Raw genomic sequence first — 27,254 nt, forward strand, 5'->3', positions numbered from 1 at the left:
GAACTTTCGGGTAATTGAACATGTATCAATAATTACGGATTTCTGTAATTGTATACATAAGTTTGGATGTAGCTGTATTGCATTGATGTACTGGTGGATATTGTGTGGTATGACTCCCGTAGTTGATAGTATAATTGGTATAATGTCAACTTTATCCTGATGCCACATATTATTATTATTATTATTATTATTATTATTATTATTTCTTTCTATTCTCAGACGTTATGTCTGGTCAAAAATGGACAGTGACGCGGACCTTGATCAAGCGTGACTTCCTTTTAACTGTACGGTATATGTTATATTCCATTTAGGAACTTTCGGGTCATTGAACATGTATCAATAATTACAGATTTTTGTAGTTGTATATACATGTTTGGATGTAGCTGTATTGCATTGATGTTCTGGTGGATATTGTGAGGTATGACTCCTGTAGTTGATAGTATAATTGGTATAATGTCGACTTTATCCTGATGCCACATGTCCTCGACTTCCTCAGCCAGTTGGATGTATTTTTCAATTTTTTCTCCTGTTTTCTTCTGTATATTTGTTGTGTTGGGTATGGATATTTCAATTAGTTGTGTTAATTTCTTCTTTTTATTGGTGAGTATGATGTCAGGTTTGTTATGTAGTGTTGTTTTATCTGTTATAATCGTTCTGTTCCAGTATAATTTGTATTCATCATTCTCCAGTACATTTTGTGGTGTGTACTTGTATGTGGGAACGTGTTGTTTTATTAGTTTATGTTTTATGGCAAGTTGTTGATGTATTATTTTTGCTACATTGTCATGTCTTCTGGGGTATTCTGTATTTGCTAGTATTGTACATCCACTTGTGATGTGATCTACTGTTTCTATTTGTTGTTTGCAAAGTCTGCATTTATCTGTTGTGGTATTGGGATCTTTAATAATATGCTTACTATAATATCTGGTGTTTATTGTTTGATCCTGTATTGCAATCATGAATCCTTCCGTCTCACTGTATATATTGCATTTTCTTAGCCATGTGTTGGATGCGTCTTGATCTATGTGTGGCTGTGTTAGATGATACGGGTGCTTGCCATGTAGTGTTTTCTTTTTCCAATTTACTTTCTTTGTATCTGTTGATGTTATGTGATCTAAAGGGTTGTAGAAGTGGTTATGAAATTGCAATGGTGTAGCTGATGTATTTATATGAGTGACTGCTTTGTGTATTTTGCTAGTTTCTGCTTGTTCTAGAAAGAATTTTCTTAAATTGTCTACCAGTCCATAATGTAGGTTTTTTATATCGATAAATCCCCTTCCACCTTCCTTTCTGCTTAATGTGAATCTTTCAGTTGCTGAATGTATGTGATGTATTCTATATTTGTGGCATTGTGATCGTGTAAGTGTATTGAGTGCTTCTAGGTCTGTGTCACTCCATTTCACTACTCTAAATGAGTAGGTCAATACTGGTATAGCATAAGTATTTATAGCTTTTGTCTTGTTTTTTGCTGTCAATTCTGTTTTCAGTATTTTTGTTAGTCTTTGTCTATATTTTTCTTTTAGTTCTTCTTTAACATTTGTATTATCTATTCCTATTTTTTGTCTGTATCCTAGATATTTTTAGGCATCTGTTTTTTCCATCGCTTCTATGCAGTCGCTGTGGTTATCCAATATGTAATCTTCTTGTTTAGTGTGTTTTCCCTTGACTATGCTATTTTTCTTACATTTGTCTGTTCCAAAAGCCATATTTATATCATTGCTGAATACTTCTGTTATCTTTAGTAATTGGTTGAGTTGTTGCTGCCAGTAGTTTTAGATCATCCATGTATAGCAAATGTGTGATTTTGTGTGGGTATGTTCCAGTAATATTGTATCCATAATTTGTATTATTTAGCATGTTGGATAGTGGGTTCAGAGCAAGACAGAACGAGAAAGGACTTAATGAGTCTCCTTGGTATATTCCACGCTTAATCTGTATTGGCTGTGATGTGATGTTATCTGAATTTGTTTGGATATTAAGTGTGGTTTTCCAGTTTTTCATTACTATGTTTAGAAACTGTATCAATTTAGGATCTACTTTGTATATTTCCAATATCTGTAGTAACCATGAGTGGGGTACACTATCAAAGGCTTTTTGGTAATCAATGTATGCGTAGTATAGGGACCTTTGTTTAGTTTTAGCTTGATATGTCACCTCTGTATCTATTATCAGTTGCTCTTTACATCCTCGTGCTCCTTTGCAGCAGCCTTTTTGTTCTTCATTTATAATTTTGTTCTGTGTTGTATGTGTCATTAATTTCTGTGTGATGACTGAAGTTAATATTTTGTATATTGTTGGTAGGCATGTTATGGGGCGATATTTAGCTGGGTTTGCTGTGTCTGCTTGATCTTTAGGTTTCAGATAGGTTATTCCATGTGCAAGTGTATCAGGGAATGTGTATGGGTCTGCAATGTAACTGTTAAATAATTTAGTTAGATGTGAATGTGTTGAGGTGAACTTCTTTAGCCAGTAATTTGCTATTTTATCATTTCCAGGGGCTTTCCAATTGTGTGTAGAATTAATTGCTCAGGTGACTTCATGTTGCAAAATTATCACTTCAGGCATTTGTGGTATCATCTTGTATGTATCTGTTTCTGCTTGTATCCACCGTGCATGCCTGTTATGTTGTACCGGGTTTGACCATATGTTGCTCCAGAAGTGTTCCATGTCTGTTATGTTTGGTGGATTGTCTATTTTAATGTGTGTGTTATCCATTGTTTGGTAAAATCTCTTTTGGTTTGTGTTGAATGTTTGGTTTTGTTTCCTTCTATTTTCACTTTTTTGTATCTTCTAAGTCGTTTGGCCAATGCTTGTAATTTCTGCTTTTTTTTTTCATCTAATTGCTCTATTGCTTCTTGTTGTGAGATTTTACCTAACCTTTTTCGTTTTTTGTCTGATATTTCATTTCTTATAAATTGTGTTAGCTGTCCGATGTCTTTTCTCAGTTTTTCTATTCTGATCTGTAGCCTGTGTTGCCATGCTGGTTTTGTGGGTTTCTTCTGTGTGTTGGTTTGTTCTGATCTCTGCCTAGTGTGTATATATTTAGTGTAGTGAGTGCTCCTATATAAACCAGTAGTTGTAACTCTTCCATAGTTGTGTTTTCATTTATTTTGTTGTGTATGATTGTGTTGATAGTTTTTATTGTTGTTTCGACTTGTGGGTTATTTGGCGGTCTATGCAAGAATGGTCTAATGTCTGTATTTGTGTCTTTGTATTCTATATATGTCAGCTGAAATTTCTCTTCTATATCTAACACGTGTGTCTCTTCGTGTTCTATTTGTGCTTGTTCTGGTGGCTATTGTTATTATTATTATTATTATTATTATTATTGTTGTTGTTGTTTGTATTCTCAATGAAGTTAAAACGAAAAATTTAAAATGCTATGCATAACAATATATACAAAAACATGTATTTCAAAACAACGGAGGCACACACAAAAAATTAGCTGTGGAAAAATATACAGGCATACAGAACGCAACATAACTTTTACACTAGACTATATTTTGCCTAAACAGGCCATGAAGGCCCAATGATATAGACCGGCTGCCATGTTATCCGCAACTCACAGGCATCACTAGATGTGGATATGGAGGGGAATGTGGTCAGCACTCCGCTCTCCTCGCCATATGTCAATTTACGAGACCAGAACAGCTACTTCTCAATCAAGTAGCTGCTCTGCACTTGGCAGACCGAATGGTCACCCATTCAAGTGCTAGCCCAGCTTGAGACAGCAACATAACTGATACCAGCAATAATTATAAGCATTTATCGACTTTTGAAATGCTGGAAAAAATCACGTTATTAATATTAAATTTTAACACATTTCATTATAACACTATTATTGCCAGTGGTATCTAATAGTCATGCAAAAATTGAAATGCTCAAATATATCCATCTAGGTGACAAATAGGAAAGCTCATTTTATGAAAAACTGTCTGTTGCAATTACCACATTTTGAAGAAACACTCCTCAACTGTGATTTGTTCATTAAAAAATGATACAGTAACTGAAAGTTTAACATTATGGCTAAATTCACTCCAAACACAAACAACAAAATATTCATTGGTGTGAAATGCTTGTGATTCAGGTTGATATTTTTTGCTATTAGTAAAGTATTTCCAATCAGCTACAATAGTCTGCAAAAACTACAATTTTTTGTAACTACACACAGAAAGATGTAAAACTATTTTGACAGTTTATTCAGAAACTGACTGAGACAAATAAATAAGTTATTGTGATTGTTGCACAGAGCATTTAAGCCTGTTCTACAATCTTCTTTCTTAGAGATACATTTTTATTTTCACAAACTACATCATCTGCATAAATATGCTGTAGATCTGATAAAAACAGAGGTAAGTTGTGACTTTTAATTCTGGCCTATTCTTCTCTGCACAAGATGCTCTGAGAATTTTAGCAGGCGACACACAGTAAAAATTTACTGTGACTGATAATTTATCCAATGTACAAAACAGCCTCAAATTTTATTCCAGTGCTAGTCAGAGTACTTCTCAAAGTGTTTCTGTTTCTCACATTCAAGTGGTATCCTGCACTCACTATATTCACAGTTTACAAATAACTTATTCCCAGTATGTTAGCATAGCACTTAAGGTGACATTTCACAGCAACAGGAACCAAGATACATGTGTATCTTTTATTATTCAGTAGGTGCTTTTTCTGAATGTGCGAATGACTTTTTTTAATCAGTCCATAACTGGGCAACATATGTTTTGTTGGGTTCACTGCTGTTTTTGAATTCATTTAGACCAATGGTACCTAGCTGTGGTGATAAATAACCTTACAATACCCTGAGTTTTCTCTGGGCCCTGCCTCCTCTCTAGAGGGCTCTCATATCTAGCACTGACACACCACTCAGTTAAGTCAATGTGCAGTGACTGGTCCTGTACTTCCTGGAGAGAGAGAGATTTTATCTACAGAAGAGGATCATACTTTAAGTACCTTTGGCTTCTCTGGTAAGTATATCTCCATTCAATGCAACCATTTGCAGCAGCTCACTGACAACAGTCAGGCTGATTTACAGCCAGTTACAAACAGCGACTTACCTTGTGGCTGAGGAAAGGAGTTATAGTGGGGCTGTATTATGAATGGAGCAATGTTTTAGTGAGCAGTAAACAAACAACTTTAAGCTAAGTTTGCTGATTCTCTCAAATTCAGGATCTTTTATGCTACGAGTATTACGAGTTCTGTTTAAGAACTGAAATGATCAACACCCAAGAAGGTGATTTACTCCTATAACAAGAAAAAACCACAAGATAAAATTTTCTCGGCCCTGACATTACTTGGAGTTTTGAATCTCGGACTTTTGTTTAGTATAGGTTACTTTCATGAACAAACTCATATAACAAACTGGAAAACAACGGAAATTTACGACAAATGCATACAAAATGCACTGCTGTTAAAGGTAAGTTCAACATGGCACACTATTATGCCACATGTGAAGTATGTTCTAAAACAGCAAGCCACAGGTGGAGACACTGAAGAAGTGCATAATATGAGATTATTTTATCAAAATAAAAGTTCAGTTAAGAAAACTATTAAAGTACAAGGAGACAGAATAACTCACAAACATCCAGCACATAACTTCAGAAGATGGAAGTCCAACAACTAACCTTCATAATGTCTTTGCCAAACCATTATTCATACCTCCACAATACTGTGCCCACAGTAAATCCTGCCCCATGCACCTACAATTTACACTAGCATCATGACAGGTAAAGTGCATAAAATCAAAGGCAGAGCAACATGCAACATTAAACATGTGCTGAGTAGTATTTTATTCACACTAGGGACATTATGAAGACTAAATTCACACAGACTTTTGCTCCCTACAATTCAAAATGGTGCAACAGGATATTGCTTATGCACAAGTTTCCTGTGTAATTAAATCCATGAAAATCAAATGAAGACAAGTTAACTATCTGTTTCAGCATTTGTCGCATGGATATAAGGTAAGGGTTCTGCAAATGCAATTCTTTCACAGCATTCATGACAAGGCAATTATTGTTGACATACTTGAATTTGGATCATATTGCAGACTTAAATTCAATTAAAAAGTGAATTACAAAGTAAAGAAAGATGTTCAAATGAATATATACAGCTAAATTTTTTTCTCCTAAATCAAATGCATGGTAAAACACACCAGTGCGGGCACATGCACACTGTGAAACCAGTTGTATGAATGATAAATTGGAAATAACATTTGGTCACTGAAGAGACAACATTCTTTCACAAGAGGTGTGTTACTGTGAATTCATTGAAAATCACTATAAATATGCTACTAGTTTTCATCTTGTTAAGACAGAAATTCCAACTGACACACAAAAAGTTGCTGAGTGACGTAAGTTTCTGGCAATGATTTCCGATGAAGTATATAGGTAAAGGTAACAAGTCTGAGTTAAACACTAATTTATTGTTTGCCAAAATATGAAAATTTGATTTTCTTTACAATTTGGCCTTTATTTAGTGATTTTAGATTGGCCAATATGAAGACTCTCACCCATGCTTGCCTGTCAACTACAAATATATAATTTTGGCTGGTGCGACTGTGTTATTAATATGCTCTGTTAAACACCTGCAAGGGTGGGGACTGAGGCACAGATCAACACTGATAATACCAGCCCACCAACAGTTCTGAAATCTAAGGTAATTGCATTTCACACTTCAACAATGAAAAATATATTAGATAATCCTCATGTAACAGACCAAAGAAACAAAAATCATTTTAAAAGTGCTTCAGTAGTATTTCTTGCTGGAACTAAAATTTACTTAGCAATTTGAACAGCAGTGTTCTATAGTTAAATATGTAGCTAGTTTTAAATACTCAATACGACAACCAGTGGTCACAATAATACTTGTCAAATGTGACAGAAAATTCCACATCAACGAGGAGGATTTCATTTACGATTTCAGACAAACAATGGAAATATGCTCATTACCATCATACAGTCTGTGCATCTCTGACCAACTCCATGGCTAAAAGTCACAACGGGATTTTACAACCTTAGAGGGGTTTGTTTAGGAATAAAAGATTGAGGACATCTGCCATCAAATGTCAACTGTAGTAGTTGATGGATTTTAACTGCATTTGTGGGGTGCTAGATCCTGCCTTAAGGAATGGGAAGGTGTAACAACTTAAAAGTAATGCATAACACTCATCTGACAATCTGAAACGTAATCCTGGGAAAATATATATATATATATATATATATATATATATATATATATATATATATATATATATATATATATTTATTTTTTTTAAAAGAGGATATGAGCACTTACCTGTTGGCCTGTGTGATTTACCATCTATAAAAAACCCAATTACTTCATTCTTTGTTTCAGTTCAAACAAGCTTAAGCTTTTGTAAAGATACCACAACATGTAAATTTTTGCCACTACGATCCCCCTTGGACTGCTTTAGTTATGATTGTTACATACTATGACATTGCTGTCTAATACAACTACCCGTGTCGAGAGTTCTGAGCAGAGGTTTTTACGCAGCTCACTTCACCCCACACTGGAAATGTACAAGAAAACAGGCAGTGATGACTCCCAGTGATTTCTGTTATCAATGAATCAAAATAAATAAATCAGGTATCAAAATCATTCAGATATGTTTCCAACTTTGAAGCTTCTTTGCAGATTAATTACTGATTTAACAAACACGTAATTCAGTTACAACTTTTTTTTATGATTAATAATTACACCTCACCAATAGTTTTTAATGGTTTTAGTAATCATATCAAGACAGTAATAGTTCTTCCATTTCCCCCTTTAGAGCTTTGTGCTCCTTCTCAGGTGTCTGTCCATAATACTTGCAATCTGTATGTATGCTACAGTGAACTTACTCAAGTATTCAAATACCACTTACCGTAGTCACTATTTTATGAGAAGCAGATTGTATTCACTGCCAGTGAGAGATTCAGTCTTTGTTTCATCACTTACTGGTTTGGCAGGCCAATGTGTCATATTATGTTGCAGGCTGTGTCAAGGATTGGCGCCACTGTGCCATAGCATTGCTGAAGCATAGAGGTCGTACGGTCTTGAGATGGGAGCAGGCATCTCTGTGGTAAAGGGCTTGTAGTCACAGACTTCTGGTCAGTCTTATGGCTGGCTGGCTGTAACGGGGTACGAGTTGCCTACGTTAAGAAATGTTGGAGAGAGAACAGTCTAAGTCTTCATACCAGAAACGAGTCACAAATGGGCAGTTGGACAGCACAGAAGGCATACTAGACTGTGGCCACAGGCAGTTCTTTAAAGGAAACACCTAACCTGCAGAAGTGACTGTCATACAGAGTGGAAGTTTGCCAGGTGGAACTGGTATGGCAGCCCTAAGTAAGAGCAGGAGTGCTATGTATATTTGCCATGTAGTGGAATCTTGGGAGCCTCCGTTGAACATAAAGGATGTGTTCAGCATCAAGTGATGGGCGGCTTGCTCCAAACAGATGCATGTTATAATTGAACTCAACATGGCTCTGTATTTCCATGGTGTATTCTGTATCTTCCTACCCCCATGAACCATGGACCTTGCCGTTGGTGGGGAGGCTTGCGTGCCGCAGCTATACAGATGGCTGTACCGTAGATGCAACCACAACGGAGGGGTATCTGTTGAGAGGCCAGACAAACGTGTGGTTCCTGAAGAGGGGCAGCAGCCTTTTCAGTAGTTGCAGGGGCAACAGTCTGGATGATTGACTGATCTGGCCTTGCAACACTAACCAAAACGGCCTTACTGTGCTGGTACTGTGAACAGCTGAAAGCAAGGGGAAACTACAGACGTAATTTTTCCCGAGGGCATGCAGCTTTACTGTATGGTTAAATGATGGCATCCTCTTGGGTAAAATATTCCGGAGGTAAAATAGTGCCCCATTCAGATCTCCGGGCAGGGACTACTCAAGAGGACGTCGTTATTAGGAGAAAGAAAACTGGCATTCCACGGATCGGAGTGTGGAATGTCAGATCCCTTAATCGAGCAGGTAGGTTAGAAAATTTAAAAAGGGAAATGGATAGGTTGAAGTTAGATATAGTGGGAATTAGTGAAGTTCGGTGGCAGGAGGAACAAGACTTTTGGTCAGGTGAATACAGGGTTATAAATACAAAATCAAATAGGGGTAATGCAGGAGTAGGTTTAATAATGAATAAAAAAATAGGAGTGCGGGTAAGCTACTACAAACAGCATAGTGAACGCATTATTGTGGCCAAGATAGACACGAAGCCCATGCCTACTATAGTAGTACAAGTGTATATGCCAACTAGCTCTGCAGATGATGCAGAAATTGATTAAATGTATGATGAGATAAAAGAAATTACTCGGATAGTGAAGGGAGACGAAAATTTAATAGTCATGGGTGACTGGAATTCGAGAGTAGGAAAAGGGAGAGAAGGAAACATAGTAGGTGAATATGGATTGGGGCTAAGAAATGAAAGAGGAAGCCGTCTGGTAGAATTTTGCACAGAGCATAACTTAATCATAGCTAACACTTGGTTCAAGAATCATAAAAGACAGTTGTATACATGGAAGAATCCTGGAGATACTAGAAGGTATCAGATAGATTATATAATGGTAAGACAGATTTAGGAACCAGGTTTTAAATTGTAAGACATTTCCAGGGGCAGATGTGGACTCTGACCACAATCTATTGGTTATCTACAGAGTATCAGGGAGAGCATAAGGGAACAATTGACAGGAATGGGGGACAGAAATACAGTAGAAGAAGAATGGGTAGCTCTGAGGGATGAAGTAGTGAAGGCAGCAGAGGATCAAGTAGGTAAAAAGATGAGTGCTAGTAGAAATCCTTGGGTAAGAGAAGAGATATTGAATTTAATTGATGAAAGGAGAAAATACAAAAATGCAAGTGAAGCAGGCAAAGAGGAATACAAACGTCTCAAAAATGAGATCGACAGGAAGTACAAAATAGCTAAGCAGGAATGGCTAGAGGAGAAATGTAAGGATGTAGAGGCTTATCTCACTAGGGGTAAGATAGATACTGCCTACAGGAAAATTAAAGAGACCTTTGGAGAAAAGAGAGCCACTTGTATGAATATCAAGAGCTCAGATGGAAACCCAGTTCTAAGCAAAGAGGGGAAGCAGAAAAATGGACGGAGTATATAGTGAGTCTATACAAGGGCGATGTACTTGAGGACAATATTATGGCAATGGAAGAGGATGTAGACGAAGATGAAATGGGAGATATGATACTGCGTGAAGAGTTTGACAGAGCACTGAAAGACCTGAGTCGAAACAAGGCCCCGGGAGTAGACAACATTCCATTAGAACTACTGACGGCCTTGGGAGAGCCAGTCATGACAAAACTCTACCATCTGGTGAGCAAGATATACGAGACAGGCAAAATACCCTCAGACTTCAAGAAGAATACAATAATTCCTATCCCAAAGAAAGCAGGTGTTGACAGATGTGAAAATTACCGAACTATCAGTTTAATAAGTCATGGCTGCAAAATACTGACGCGAATTCTTTACAGACGAATGGAAAAATTGGTAGAAGCCGACCTCGGGGAAGATCAGTTTGGATTCCACAGGAATGTTGGAACAATTGAGGCAATACTGACCCTACGACTTATCTTAGAAAATAGATTAAGGAAAGGCAAACCTACATTTCTAGCATTTGTAGACTTAAAGAAAGCTTTTGACAATGTTGACGAATACTCTCTTTCAAATTCTGAAGGTGGCAGGGGTAAAATACAGGGAGCGAAAGGCTATTTACAATTTGTACAGAAACCAGATGGCAGTTATAAGAGTCTAGGGGCATGAAAGGGAAGCAGTGGTTGGGAAGGGAGTGAGACAGGGTTGTAGCCTGTCCCCGATGTTATTCAATCCGTATATTGAGCAAGCAGAAAAGGAAACAAAAGAAAAATTCGGAGTAGCTATTAAAGTCCATGGAGAAGAAATAAAAACGTTGAAGTTCGCCGATGACATTGTAATTCTGTCAGAGACGGCAAAGAACTTGGAAGAGCAGTTGAACGGAATGAACAGTGTCTTGAAAGGAGGATATAAGATGAACATCAACAAAAGCAAAACGAGGATAATGGAATGTAGTCGAATTAAGTCGGGTGATGCTGAGGGAATTAGAGTAGGAAATGACACACTTAAAGTAGTAAAGGAGTTTTGCTATTTGGGGAGCAAAATAACTGATGATGGTCGACGTAGAGAGGATATAAAATGTAGACTGGCAATGGCAAGGAAATCGTTTCTGAAGAAGAGAAATTTGTAAACATCTAGTATAGATTTAAGTGTCAGGAAGTCGTTTCTGAAATTATTTATATGGAGTGTAGCCATGTATGGAAGTGAAACATGGACGATAAATAGTTTAGACAAGAAGTGAATAGAAGCTTTCGAAATGTGGTGCTACAGAAGAATGCTGAAGATCAGATGGGTAGATCACATAACTAATGAGGAGGTATTGAATAGAATTGAGGAGAAGAGGAGTTTGTGGCACAACTTGACAAGAAGAAGGGACCGGTTGGTAGGACATGTTCTGAGGCATCAAGGGATCACAAATTTAGCATCGGAGGGCAGCGTGGAGGTAAAAATCGTAGAGGGAGACTAAGAGATGAATACACTAAGCAGATTCAGAAGGATGTAGGTTGCAGTAAGTACTGGGAGATGAAGCTTGCACAGGATGGAGTAGCATGGAGAGCTGCATCAAACCAGTCTCAGGACTGAAGACCGCAACAACAACATTCTCTATCTTATCTATTGATGGCATTTGATATGCAAAAGTAAGACAACTGAGTGTGGATTTTCCCCCTACATAGACACTGCCCTGTTAGTCTGGAATTATGATCTTTTAATAATTTTTTCCATGACTTTACTGGTTGTTCTCACATCGGACTGCAGTTAGTGGGTTATCATATTTTCTGAACACATTTACTGTGAAGCTGTCTAGTGGCTGTGCAGAAACAAATCCTTTTGAGCTGTTCCTAAAGTATTTGCATTTCAAGGAAACTCTACACTTAAGTATGTAAATAATCGTGTTGGTGTGTAAAAGGTGTACGTCTATGGACTTTTCTTCTTGTTCATGGCTCACCAAGAGTATCACAAACAGCCAGTTCAGCTCCCAACGCAAAGTTCGAAGTAATTTTCATTAAGGGGTTGCTACAACAGACTGGATAGTGATGGAGTTTAATGCTTTATATACTGTGCTTCACACATTTTGATTTTTTTATCTCCTGTGGAGGGTTGCTTTTAATTAAGAGGTCTTATTTAAATATCATTTGTCAGCATTTTTTATTGTAAACTCTATATGACTGACTGAGCGTGTTTATTAAAAAGTAAACTGTGGCTGCTCTTTATAATATCCTCGGTTAATTGATTAGATTAGAGTTTAGCGAGTTTCTCATTCTTTTAAATATTTTTTTAGTGAACAGATGATAGTAAAAGGTGACAATATGAAAAAGATGGATTGCTGCTTGCCACATTGGGGAACTGGATCACAACTCCGCTATATGGTGAGTGGCAATCTATCCTTTTCATAACACTGTCATTATTCTATACTGAATTTTCCATTGTTTGATAGTAAAATGCATTGAAAATATTTATTGTATATGAAAAATAGTTATTTCTCTCCAAGTGGTGGTGTATTCAAAGGAACAAGCAGAAACTTTAATGGTTTCAAAATAAATAAATAAACTATTAGAACCTTGGTTGTATTTTTATTGTTTTTCCTAATCAGCCACTCCCAATAGGGTTTGGTCCCAGTATCGCCACAAGGCAGATGAATGAGACATGCTGACCATCTGTGATACAGTAGAACATGTCCTCTCTGGGTGTTTGCACCAGTGCATCATGCAGTGCAGACTGCACAAGACAGCTTCACTATGTTGAGGATGGTGCAAACCACCACTCCTCAACCTTTTGCAATAGTTCTGTCTCTCTCTTCCATTACGCATGTCTCAATTGCTGTGCCTGTCTTGACTTTTTCCAAAACTTCACCTCTACTTTCTTTTTGTCATTGCCAAATGTTTATGTGCAGCGGGTGGAGAGCTTAGTTTAGTGGGGCAAGATTACCAGAGCAGAAGACTATAAAAAATAATAACAATAATAATAATAATAATAATAATAATACACACATCACCTCGGTTATGAGAGTTCCAGAACATGTACAGAAAATTGGAATAGAGATCAACATGAACATCATTTCCGTCTTTTTTATTGCTCATGAAATCCATACATTGCATGTTGTACCACCATACAGTGAGACCTTCAGAGATGCTGTACACACCGGTACCTCTAATACCCAGTAGCATGTCCTCTTGCATTGATGCATGTCTGTATTTGTCAAGGAATACTATCCACAAATTCATCAAGGCACTGTTGGCCCAGATTGTCCCACTCCACAACAGTGATTCAGCATAGATCCCTCAGAGTGTTGGTGGGTCACGTCGTCCATAAACAGCCCTTTTCAATCAATCCCCGGCAAGTTCAATAGGATTCATGTCTGGAGAACATGCTGGCCACTCAAGTCTAGCGATGTCATTATCCTGAAGGAAGTCACTCACAAGATGTGCTCGATGGGGGTGCGAACTGTCATCTGTAAAGATGAATGCTTCACCAATATGCTGCCAATATGGTTGCATTATCGGTCTCAGGATGGCAGTCCATTCAGCATGTTGTTGGGCCCACCTGTACCACACTGCATGGACCTCGCCATGGACGTCAGGAGTGAAGTTGTGCATCTTTCAGCCTACTGCGCACAGTTTGAGTCTTAACACGGCGTCCTGTGGCTGCACGAAAAGCATTACTCAACATAGTGGCGTTGCTGTCAGGGTTATTCCAAGCCATAATCAGTAGGTAGCGGTCATCCACTGCCGTAGTAGCCCATGGGCAGAGTATCTCCATGTCCAAACTACATTGCTTTGGTTCACTCCCAGATGCCTGGACACTTCCCTTGTTGAGAGCCCTTCCTGGCACAAAGTAACAATGGGGACATGATCGAACTACGGTATTGACTGTCAAGGCATGGTTGAACTACAGACAACACGGGCTGTGTACCTTCTTCCTGATGGAATGACTGGAACTTATATCGGCTGTCAGACCCCCTCCGTCTAATAGACAGTGCGCTTGTACGGTTATTTACATCTTTGGGCGGGTTTAGTGACACCTCTGAACAGTCAAAGGGACTGTGTGTGTGATCCAATATCCACAGTCAATGTGTGTCTTCAGGAGTTCTGGGAACCTGGGTGGTGCAAAACTTTTTTGATGTGTGTACTAAAATTTGGTTCCTACAGAAAATAATGATTCTCTTTTCTCCTTTTTTATTTGCAGTTATGCTATTAAGATCTGGAACAAGGGATCAGCTATGAGCAATTCTTGGAGCACTTTTTAAATTAAAATCAGAAATATCTGCACATAATCTAGGTTTCATACAAGTAAAACAGAAAAAGCCTTTCACATACACATGAGGAACCAAACATAGAAATAATCTTTGCTGTTTCACTGCATAGATTAGGAAATTCTTTCTTCAACAAATTCTGGTACAATTCAAGCAAACCTTTGGTATTTTAAGTCCTTTCAGTGATGGTTTGCAAATAGACTGGAATTGTAAATTGGGATATGCACTTCCCATTGCTGTCAAAAAAGGCTTTATATACACACCAAATATTGGCTGCAATTAGTAATCTCCTGTGACAAAAACAAAACCAAATAATAATAAATGAAAGTAACAAAGTCACTTTGAAGGCCTAAAAAGCAATATGTTTTAATAAACAGGTAGTGTGGACTATTGTTTTTAATGTAATGTGGCACTTCTACATTTAATAAAATCGACTTGCTGTTAGTAATGTACCGCTACATTACCTGGAATCATGTTTAAGGGATTATTGGACCTCAACATATTTTTCAAAGTACATTCTTTCAGACATAGATGCTGTCAAACAAAACCATGTTACCATTTTGAATAAAACACTTTCAAAAACCCGGATGTCATATTAAAGATAAATTTTATGTATCACTTACCTAGCTCATGAAAGTTCTCTGGAAGGTGGTTTTTGGGGAACTAAAGTTTATGTTGCCAGTCATATTGCTGATGAGATTATTTTCTTTTGCCAGTCATATTGCTGATGAGATTATTTTCTTTTTGGAATTCAAGACTTAAATCATTCAAGAGAGATATAATGTCCGCTAGAAATTCTATATCAGCTAACCATCCAGGGTTGGGCTAAAGTGTCTCTGGATGTCCTTTGTCCTATAACAACTAAACCATGGCATGGTGTAATTTAAAAACTTGAGAAATCACTTTCCCTTTGCTCAACCAACGCACCTCAGGATAGTAGGAGATATCTGGATACTACTACTCAATGAAATAAAAAATTCTTTGAACTACATCTACATCCATACTCCGCAAGCCACCTGACGGTGTGTGGCAGAGGGTACCCTGAGTACCTCTATCGGTTCTCCCTTCTAATGATGAATGAGCCCGTGAGAACGAATATAATTCATAATATGCACCACTACATTCATCACATCTTTAGTAGCGACAATTTTTGCACAAAAGAGCCTCTTGGCGTGTAAAACAATGAACGGAATATAAATTCGTCTGTTTAACTTTTTCCACATTATGCCAGTAAACCCTTTTACTTCACTGCGCATTGCTGGCACCCCGTCTGCTGTTACGGAAAACTGTTTTGGTCAAGTGAGTCCTATTTCTGTAGCTGCCATTTCAACCACTTCTATAAAACAAAACCTGTAGCAGTGACCTCCTTCAAAATCACATCCAGAAACTCTTCCATTAGATGTAGGTCATCATCCACACCACGCAAAAAAATGGCTAACTGAGCCGTGTCCCTAATATTTAAGGGCTCATCACGTGCAATGGATTACACTACGCGGTTTTTGATTTAGGCTGCCAACTGTGTGTGCAAATTCCAAGTAATTTCATTGATTTGCCAAGATATGTCATAATATTGGAAAGCAGTATTTTGCTGTATGTGGGATTCATTGTGTCTACTACGTCCAACAAAATATTCTTTTACATATTTTCACGTCTGTTCCTTTTCGGACATGTTAGAAAGAACGGACACCATTCCTGATCCACTAGCCTTTGTCACTTGAGACACACTCACAGCCGATGTCTGCAGAACCCATTGTGTGTTAAACTTCTTCCTTAATTCTTCCTCCCTGACATCCTCTGAATGCAATTTGCTGTAGTGTCTTTCCATTGAAAATTTTCTTGCACACCTAATTACCATAAGGCAGATTAGATATTTGGCTTTACGTCACCGACAACAAAAAATAAGGAACTTTCCACTCTGGTTTAAATGGACTTTTTGGAAATCTTTGCTATTTTTTCAGAGCAGGTTGTTCCATTATTCAAGTAACTGTCCTACACTTATCTATTTCAGTGCTGAATAAGCCATTTATCGATGCATTTGGTAGCACACAAAAGCGGCTTCCTCAGGCAAGCCAAGCTGAGGCTAATTAAGCCATGCTGGACTGATGCAGCAAGCAAACACTCCTGCATCTCACTTTGCGCGTGCACCAGTTTTCCTGTGTGTGTGTGTGTGTGTGTGTGTGTGTGTGTGTGTGTGTGTGTGTCTGCAAAAGAAACTTTGCTAATCCATACCCTAACAGACCAGGAGCATGATCAGAATGCAAAAAAAAGTCTGATATTCAGAGGAGCACTTATTATCCATATTAACCTTTAACATCACAATACAGTATCATACAACTTTAATATTCACCTGCAAAAATTGTCTGAAATATGGTCACATGTTGGAAAACCATAACAAAAGAAAACACCGACACACTAAAAAATCTTACAAACAACTGTAATATGCAGTAAGTGCCTGTACTGTACTGTACTGTAAAATACCTTTGTATAATACGATAAGATACTGTTACTGTGCATGAATGTTTAACAACTGTACATATCATAACACTGCTGCAGTGACACACAACTAACTCTTTGCGCAGCAAGAGTTCTTTTAGTTTAATCAGACTCATGAATGTTATACACTTGACAAGGGATTAGCTTAAGCTCTTCAGCTAAGTTGTCATATTTTGGAAAAAATTCATTGGTAGCTGCTTAGTCACCACACAGCTTCTCACTGGAAATAATTACATTTCAAATCCTGCGTCATTTTTTCCAGCGATGTAGCCACTTTCACTCACTGTAAAGTTTTCATTTTCATTATGTCCATCTATATTTTCATAGAAAAACAATGCCTTTTCTTTTATGATTGGTCCAAACAATGGAGTTCCTTTTCTTCTCTGCTGATCACACACTGACAAAGTATTATCTAGAATTTCACTTTTAGCGTTCTTCAAAGACTTGAGCATTTTCAGTCCTTTCACATGATCAATCTTTATTGTATGACTTTCACGAGTTTTCCTATTTTTTCCTCCAGCCTCTAACAGTTGTTGCACCAAACCGTACCTCACTTGCAATGTTTTGAAGAGACTCGCCTTTCTCTAACCTTTCACGCATTTTCAGATTCTCTCCTAAAGACAGTGTCTTGTGTTTATGTGTAGTTGATGCTATATTTATATTAAAAACAAAGATTCCACGACTTACCAAACGGGAAACTGCTGGTAGATAGGCACAATAAAAAAACACACAAACACACAACAAAATTTCGAGCTTTCGCAACCCACGGTTGCTTCGTCAGGAAAGAGGGAAGGAGCGGGAAAGATGAAAGGATGTGGGTTTTAAAGGAGAGGGTAAGGAGTCATTCCAATCCCGGGAGCGGAAAGACTTACCTTAGGGGGAAAAAGGACAGGTATACACTCTCGCGCGCGCGCACACACACACACACACACACTTTATATATATATTTGCCTTTACAAATGTCTGCTTGTGTCTGTGTATGTGTGGATGGATGTGTGTGTGTGTGTGTGTGTGTGTGTGTGTGTGTGTGTGTGTATGCGCGCGCGCGAGTGTATACCTGTCCTTTTTTCCCCCTAAGGTAAGTCTTTCCGCTCCCGGGATTGGAATGACTCCTTACCCTCTCCCTTAAAACCCATATCCTTTTGTCTTTCCTTCTCCTTCCCTCTTTCCTGACGAGGCAACCGTTGGTTGCGAAAGCTAGATTTTGTGTGTATGTTTGTGTGTCTATCGACCTGCCAGCGCTTTTGTTTGGTAAGTCTCATCATCTTTCTTTTTAAATATATTTTTCCCACGTGGAATGTTTCCTTCTATTATATTCATATATATATATATATATATACGCCCAAACTCTTTGTCTTTAAATATGTCTGCTTGTGTCTGTATATGTGTGGATGGATATTTGTGTGTGTGCGAGTGTATACCCGTCCTTTTTTCCCCCTAAGGTAAGTCTTTCCGCTCCCGGGACTGGAATGACTCCTTACCCTCTCCCTTAAAACCCACATCCTTTCGTCTTTCCCTCTCCTTCCCTCTTTCCTGATGAGGCAACAGTTTGTTGCGAAAGCTTGAATTTAGTGTGTATGTTTGTGTTCGTTTGTGTGTCTGTCGACCTGCCAGCACTTTCATTTGGTAAGTCACATCATCTTTGTTTTTAAGTATATATATATATATATATATAGTTTAATAGAAGGAAACATTCCACGAAGGAATATATATATATATATATATATATATAGACACAAGCAGACATATTGATGTGTGTGTGTGTGTGTGTGTGTGTGTGTGTGTGTGTGTGTGTGTGTGTGTGTACCTGTCCTTTTTCCCCCCTAAGGTAAGTCTTTCCGCTCCTGGGATTGGAATGACTCCTTACCCTCTCCCTTAAAACCCACATCCTTTCATCTTTCCCTCTCCATCCCTCTTTCCTGACGAAGCAGCCGTGGGTTGCGAAAGCTCGAAATTTTGTTGTGTGTTTTTTATTGTGCCTATCTACCAGCGCTTTCCCGTTTGGTAAGTCATGGAATCTTTGTTTTTAATATATTTTTCCCATGTGGAATGTTTCTTTCTATTTTATTTGATGTTATATTTAGTTTTGTACACTTTAATATGTAAGAAGAACAGTATCACTAATTTATCATTCAAATACTTGCACTATACCACTTATCAATCAATTTAGAAACAATTTATTTCATACTAAAATTTATGAAACTGCGGCACCTACAAATGGTCAACTGCCTACTGTTCCATTCACAGATGACGAGTCATTGACAAATACAAACGAACTACTGAAATGGGATCTGGATTAAGTGGGGAGTCAGATCATATGAGGTTGATCAGATTAGCGAGTTTCTACTGTACCATTCTAATATATTTTCTTTCATTGTGAAACATATAGTTTGACCAAGATAGTACTGCAAAGCAAGCACTCCATTACAGGAGGGCAAATTACCAAACTGCAGTATGTACACTATATCGACAGTGCAACTATGGCACATATCAGCCTGCTCACTAGCTTCTGAATGTGATTCAACCACTTTTTCTAGCAAGAAATAGAATTGACATGATGTTGAATTTTTAGTTTTACACATGTTCCTTACATTGTTGCTGTATAGTCTGAAATGTATTGATGTTCTTGCTAATTTATGTTCACACCATCCACCTTTATTGCCAAGACAGTTGTGTGTGTGCGACATATTCCAGAGTGCACATATACTCTGACCCCCCCCCCCCACACACACACACACACATACAAAAGTGATTTGCAAATAGCAACGGTGTGTACTTGAACCTGTACACTGCATCTTCAGCATAGAGCAACACCAAATTGAATATGTCTACAGCAGTGAAAGAATATATTGTTATTTAATATTTTTCATTCAGAACTACAAAAATTATTGAAAGCAGCATGACAAGATTAAATAATAATAATAATAATAATAATAAAAAAAAAATAATTAATCTTTATCTAAAATAGAAATAAACAAAATAAGAGAATGTATTTTATGAATTATAAAACACTGATAATGAGAGCAGATAGTCACTCACCTTTAAAACAAAGAGCCAAATGGCAGTAAGGAAACTACAGAGACTGTTTACCGGACATTTAGACGTTTCTACTCCCGTGGTGCAGTACACATAGGCTCACGCACAGTTACAATCCCAGTACACAAAAATTATTCAGCTGTCACTATGAGTAATTGTTACACTTATTTGGTAATGCATTTTAATCCCACATTAATGGCCATGGGCACAAACCATCGGAATGAAACTGCCGCAAAATTTAATTCTTGATATACATAACAATGGAAAGTTGCGGTAGGAATATCAACAATACAAGGAAAAGATAGATTGCTACTTTAAGTTGCAGACAGGCACAATTAACAGACACACATTACGCTTCTGGCCTCAGCCTTATCAGATAAATACAGAGAGCACACACACACACACACACACACACACACACACACACACACAAAATGGCTCTGAGCACTATGGGACTTAACTTCTGAGGTCATCAGTCCCCTAGAACTTAGAACTACTTAAACCTAACTAACCTATGGACATCACACACATCCATGCCCGAGGCAGGCTTCGAACCTGCGACCGTAGCAGTCGCGCAGTTCCAGACTGTAGCGCCTATAACCGCTCAGTCACCCCGGCCGGCCGGCCCCACACACACACACACACACACACACACACACACACACACACACACACACACACGACTACCACCTCCAGCAGCTTTGATCTGAGCTTTTGTGTGTGTGTGTGTGTGTGTGTGTGTGTGTGTGTGTGTGTGTGTGTGTTTTCCTCTTTCTGACGAAGGCTGTGGGCAAAAGCCTATGTGCAAGTGTCTTGGTCAAAAGAATGTATATTCCTTCATATCAAGTACTAGAGTAACTGAGAAATCACTTTCGAAAATACGCTTACACCTTGAAAAATAAATAAATAAAAATAAAAAATTCACTTTTGTTCAAGGATTATGTAACTGCTTACAGAATTGCCAGAAGTTAGAATGGTTATATCGGGAATAAATCTGCATTCGTCTTGAAATATCTGAACTGTGATAGTACTGCACCGCTTCCCTTAATAAAAATACAAGATATGAAACAAGATCAGCTATCAATTAATTACGCTGAAATTAACTGTGCAGCATGAATGGGATTTAAAAGATGGGCACGAAAACCACATTAGTTTTGAGATTACTACTGAAAAATTCATCAAATTATGAACCACTCCACATAAGAAATTTGAAATAAAAAAGGATTGTTTATTGTCAACATGCCGTATCCTCAGACAGACTTACAGTAGTATGCAGATACAGCTGATTCACAAGAATTTGAATGAAATTGTAGCTGCTGTACCTGATACAGGTCTATATCAGTCTCCAGATTTTTTTAAAGTCTATCAGTCACAAATTTAAAACAGTGTAAAAATTATTGAGTGGTATTTTGTTTCATGTGCTTTTTGGAATGGTTGCGTGTCTTTGTTCCTGCAGAACAAATTTTAAAAAATCTCATGGCACTAATATAAGCTGTGCACAACATTTATGCAGTCAGATTTCTTTCTCACATCATGAAATGACATGACATCCACATGGTAGTTTGATTTTGAGGTTCTGAAGATAAGTTAAAGGAGAGAACACTAGCATTCAATATAAAATTGATGTACTAAATATTTATAAAATGTACACAAATTTTAATAAATCGGCAGCAGAGTCTTAAATTAAAAAAGTTTAAACAAGTTCCTTCAATTCAGGTTTTACTCCTAATCGTGCAAAACTGTATTAGTCCACTGTTAATGATTGTCCATTTTCTGAAATATGTCTTCGTTCTTTTAAGTACATGCTGGCTCCCAAACTTCTTAAACTTCCTCCAACCACACTGAATGCAATGCTTCCATTGATCAACAAAATAATATACGATGGTATAAGAGTAGCTGCATACCACATTTGGCTGTTCATCAGCGTCTGCCAGAAACAGAACAAAGTATTACTTTCTGATTAAGCAAAACCTATTTTCATCCCACAAACATTACTTATAATTTTTCATTTCATAACATCTTAATAAAAAGGACAAAAACACAGAAATAAATAAATAAAACAAATATCTCTAAAATTGACACAACTTTGCCCCCTCCCCCAACAACATAAAATTGTTAACAAGAAACAAATTTGCATGATTTGAAAACAATTTCTCAATTTTCAAAATCTGCTCGCAAAGTTCCATTCATAGTGCTCAAAATGATGATAGTTGAAATTATAATTACACAGGAACTATAATTACATTGTTTGACATGAACAGAAAATATTTTGTACACTTAATACTTTACACAGGATTGGCAAAACATGAACAGTACTTGCTGACCTGATAATATGGGTCACACACAAATAATATTCAGGAATGTGCTGAACAAATATTTTGTATGCAGATGTTTTCTACAGAGAACAGTTTCCCAGTTGCACTCCAATAAATCTAAGCTTGCCTCAAGCTTCACCTAAAACTGAACCCAGGAGTGTTATTCATATGACTGACTGCAGTTTCAACACATTAAGCCTGTAGTCAAACAATATACCCCCCCCCCCCCCCCCCCCCCCACACACACACACACACACACACACACACACACACACACACACACACACACACACACACTTCATGAAGCGCTCCTCTTCGTATTATTTACTCTACATTAAGAATTAGTTGCCTTTATTTTCACCTGGATGATATTTTGTTGAAAACAAACTGGATATTACTACAATTTTTACCTTACAGAATTACCTCACAGACAACTACATCATCTGTGCAAAGTCTGAGATCTAAATTAATACTACCCACAAAGTCATTAATATAGCACATGAACAGTAATGATCCTGTTCCACTTCTTCAGGGTGCACCATGTATTACATTAGTGTCTGTAGATAACTATTGGTCCAACGTTATGTGATGTGTCTCACCTCTAAGTGTTTGATCCAGTTGCTTTGTAATAGTAAAGTCACACACCATATTACTACACATTCGAAAATTATTCTATGGAGTAACAGCTACAAGGAGGTATGATTTCAGCCTGTGTGCGACATTAATTTTATTATCTATTAAATTATTTACATCACTGTGAAGATAGTAAAAATATTTATGGCTGAATACCTCATTGCTTTCTGTGGCACACTAATCCTGAGGGATGGATGGTGTGAATCATTATACTTATCAATGTTACTGTATCTTTCAAACTTTGATTGTTGACGACAAACTTAATAAGGAAATGAATGAACTGTGAAGCCGTTATCAGTATGTCCAAATGTGTAACACACTGTTGACAAAGGTTCCCACATATTAGACACTTCTGCACAACAAAAACATTTTTTCTCGATTATGAGTTACCCCGCAACACACTGACAAAAGATATTAGTGAATGAAAACAGTAAAAGCAAGTAAACGCCTTGACATTTTCATCTTCAAATATATATTTTCTGTAACAGAAAGTTGCAGAGTTTAAACATTTAAAATTGTCTATAACAAGAGACTTCCAATTCAGATTCTCAACAAAGTGTGACCTTTGGAAAACTGATGCTTTTATATTGGTTAGAACACTGCTGTCAGTGGCGGTTGGTTGGTTGGTTGGTTGTTTGAGGTGAAAGGGACCAAACAGCGAGGTCATCAGTCCCTTGTTTCAAATAGACTCCATGCTGCTAACGGGACATCTCAGAAAAGGCAGAACAATAAAACGGAAAAAGGGGAAACGTAAAAGGGCAGTCACGTTGTCATTAGTAAAAACAAACGAGGGAATTTGGCAAGAGAACGAACCCAACACTATGCTGAAGCAGCATAGGCAAGACCACCTGTGACTTAAAAGGGACAACCGCTATAATGCAGAAAGTACGGATGGGAATAGAAAAACTAACCAAGCCTTAAAAAGAAGGGGTAAAAACAGAGTAAAAGGGAAAGAAAAGAGGATTCCAGGCAGGGAGGTGAATCGGGAATCTCTGAACACCGCCTACAGTGGGAGACACCCAAACACTCACCGCCCTGCCCCAACACCAGAGGGAGATTAAAAACTTTAAAACTGAGAATAAAAACCACTCTCCCGGAGGAAACCTAGAACCAGAGAGACCATCCGGGAATCGTCAGCCAACATCAAAGGTAAAGTGTGGGGGAGTCTGTACTTCGCACGCAGAGCCAAAAGAAGGGGGCATTCAACCAAAATGTGGGCCACTGACTGGAAGGCTCCACAACCACATAGCGGGGGTGGCTCATCACGCAAAAGGAAACCATGGGTCAGCCTGGTATGGCCAATGCGGAGACGACACAGTGTGGTCGAGTCCTTGCGGGAGAGGCGAAAGGAAGAACGCCATGGGCCTGGATTCACCTTAATGGCACGAAGTTTATTAGACAGTGGAGTAGCCTCCCAAGAACTGGCCCATGACTGTGCAAAGTGGGATTTGATGTGAAGCCGTAAATCCGCTGCAGGAGGGGTTACAGAAAACGGGGGGTAAGTAACTGCTCCCCCAGCCAAACGATCAGCGAGCTCATTACCCGGGATACCCACATGGCCCGGGACCCATAGGAAGTCAATGGAACAAGCAGCACGGTGAAGATCAGCGAGATGGTCATGGATGGCAGAGACCAAGGGATGGCGCGAAAAACACCGGTCAATAGCAAGAAGGCCACTCATCGAGTCCGTACATAACAAAACGCGGTTGTGTTGGGATTGTTTAATAAAGGTAAGGGCCCGGGATATGGCCATCAATTCCGCGGTAAACACCCCACATGAGGGTGGCAGCAGATGATTTTCCGTTCCAACAAAGGACGTGAAGGCATACCCAACATGATCAGCAGATTTAGAGCCATCAGTGTAAAAAACAACAGCATCCCGAAACTCCCATAAAATTTGGCGGAAAAAGGAACGGAACACCACCGGGGAGATGGAATCTTTCGGACCGCGGCGGAGATCCATCCGAATTCGAGGCCGAGGAACTAACCAAGGAGGGGTGGAGGGGAGGGAGCGAGGAAGACAGGACAAAGAAAGAAGCCGGAAATCACGGGTAAGAGACGCAAGGCGCAGCCCAACCGGTAAACCCGCCCGAGGGCGGGAGTCAGGCGGGCGACGTCCATGGTCTGGAAATAGGATAGAATAGGAAGGATGAGCGGGAGAAGAACGGATAGTAAGGGCATAAGACACCAGAAGCTGGGACCGCCGAACAGAAAGGGGGGGGATCCCAGCTTCAACCAGGAGACTATCAACAGGGCTAGTAGGGAAGGCACCGGTGGCCAAACGGATACCACGATGGTGGACCGGATCCAGCACGTGCAGCGTGGAAGGAGCAGCTGAACCATAAACTTGACAACCATAGTCCAAACGTGACAGAACTAGAGCACGATAAAGACGGAGGAGGAGGGAACGGTCCGCACCCCAAGAAGAGTGGGCAAGGAAGCGAAGGACATTGAGTTTACGGAAACATCCTACCTTCAGGAGTCTGATATGGGGCAGCCAAGTGAGCTTGTTGTCAAAAAGAAGACCCAGGAAACGAAACTGTGGAACCACAGGCAATTGTTGTGCAGCAAGATAGAGCTCTGGATCAGGGTGGACCGTAGTACGGCGACAGAAGTGGACCACCCGCGATTTTAAAGGAGAGAATTGAAACCCGTGTGAGTGGGTCCATGCAGAGGCACGCCGTATAGCCACCTGGAGCTGCCGTTCTGCAGATGCCATCGAGGAGGAACTAACCCAAATGCAGAAATCATCCACATACAGGGCAGGAGCGACCAAGGGACCGACAGAGGCCACAAGTCCATCGATAGCAATGAGGAAAAGGAGGACACTCAAGACAGAACCCTGTGGGATGCCCATCTCCTGGGTCCGTGGAGAACTAAAAGCAGTACCAACTCTAACTCTGAATGACCGATGGATCAGGAACTGGCGGATAAAAATCGGGAGTGGGCCCCGAAGACCCCACTGATGAAGGGTTAGTAAGATGTGATGGCGCCAGGCCGTGTCATAGGCCTTGCGAAGGTCAAAAAACACTGCAACCAAATGGCGGCGCTGGGAAAAAGCCTGCCGAACTGCAGATTCCAAGCGAAGTAAATGATCGATTGGAGATCGTCCCTCTCTAAAGCCACACTGGTATGGGGACAATAGATCCCGAGATTCGAGGACCCAAGTGAGCCGACGGGCTACCAGCCGTTCAAGTAACTTACAGCCAACATTGGTCAAACTAATTGGCCGATAGCTGTCAACAGATAGGGGGTTCTGACCAGGCTTAAGGACAGGAACCACAATGCTATCCCTCCACTGAGAAGGGAAGTCACCCTGGAGCCAGATACGGTTAAACACCCGAAGAAGATGGTGCCGTTGTGGAGCACTGAGATGTTGAAGCAGCTGGTTATGAATGGAATCGGGGCCAGGGGCCGTATCATGAGAAGAAGATAGAGCAGAAAGAAATTCCCATTCAGTGAAAGGGTCGTTGTAAGATTCTGACGCACAAGTGGTGAAACATAAGGCGACAGCTTCAGCCTGCTGTTTTTGATGAAGGAAAGCAGCTGGATAGGAGGCCGACGCCGATGCCATGGCAAAATGGGTCGCAAGATGTTCTGCGAGAACTAATGGGTCCGTACAAATGCCATCTGGGAGGTGAAGGCCTGGGAGGGTGGACTGCCGATGGCAACCTTGGAGAGAGCGAAGTGTAGCCCATACCCGCGACAGAGGGACAGTGGAACCAAGGGAAGAAACGAATCGTTCCCAACATATCCGCTTGCTCTGTTTGATGAAATAACGGGCTTTAGCGCGAAGGCGCTTAAAGGTAGAAAGGCTGGCTACAGATGGGTGCCTCTTGAAGTGTTGCAAAGCTCGACGGCGATCACGGATGGCAATGGCAATGGCCGTACTCCACCACGGGGCTGGCCGACGACGAAATTGGCCAGATGAGCGCGGGACAGCAAGGGTAGCCGCGCGAACAATCTCGTCAGACACGTCACGTACGACGTCATCAATACAACCCGACAAAGAGGGAGAAAACTCGACCTGTGCAGTGTATAGAGGCCAATCGGCGCGGTGGAAAGACCAACGAGGTAACCTATCCATCGGGGAGCGGGAAGGGAGCGTGATAATCAACGGGAAATGGTCACTATCACAAAGGTCGTCGTGTGGCGACCAGTGTAATGAAGGGAGGAGAGAGGGAGAAGAAAGAGAAAGATCAATGGCAGAAAAGGTACCAGGACCAGCACTGAAATGAGTAGGGGAGCCATCATTAAGAAGGCACAGGTCGTGGTCTGCAATAAATTGGTCGATAAGAAGACCTCGTCTAGATGGAAAGGCACTGCCCCACAAAGGATGATGAGCATTAAAATCCCCAAGGAGGAGGAAGGGAGGAGGAAGTTGCTGAAGAAGGGTGGTTAAGGCAGCAGGT

The 27,254-nt window shown here is 39.5% G+C and overlaps 1 protein-coding gene across 1 annotated transcript in view; it reads right to left on the reverse strand.

Annotated features, from left to right (window-relative positions):
• Positions 1 to 20,606: 20,606 nt before the first annotated feature.
• Positions 20,607 to 27,254, reverse strand: part of LOC126175040 (gamma-secretase subunit Aph-1) — a 29,966-nt gene continuing 23,318 nt past the window's right edge. Inside the window, exon 4 of the mRNA XM_049921542.1 lies at positions 20,607 to 21,821. Within this exon, the coding sequence (XP_049777499.1) occupies positions 21,639 to 21,821 (183 nt within the window). The 3' untranslated portion in view covers positions 20,607 to 21,638. The remainder of the gene's footprint in view (positions 21,822 to 27,254) is intronic.

The sequence above is a fragment of the Schistocerca cancellata genome, chromosome 3 (assembly GCF_023864275.1).
Source record: "Schistocerca cancellata isolate TAMUIC-IGC-003103 chromosome 3, iqSchCanc2.1, whole genome shotgun sequence".
Taxonomy (NCBI): Eukaryota; Metazoa; Arthropoda; class Insecta; order Orthoptera; family Acrididae; genus Schistocerca; species Schistocerca cancellata.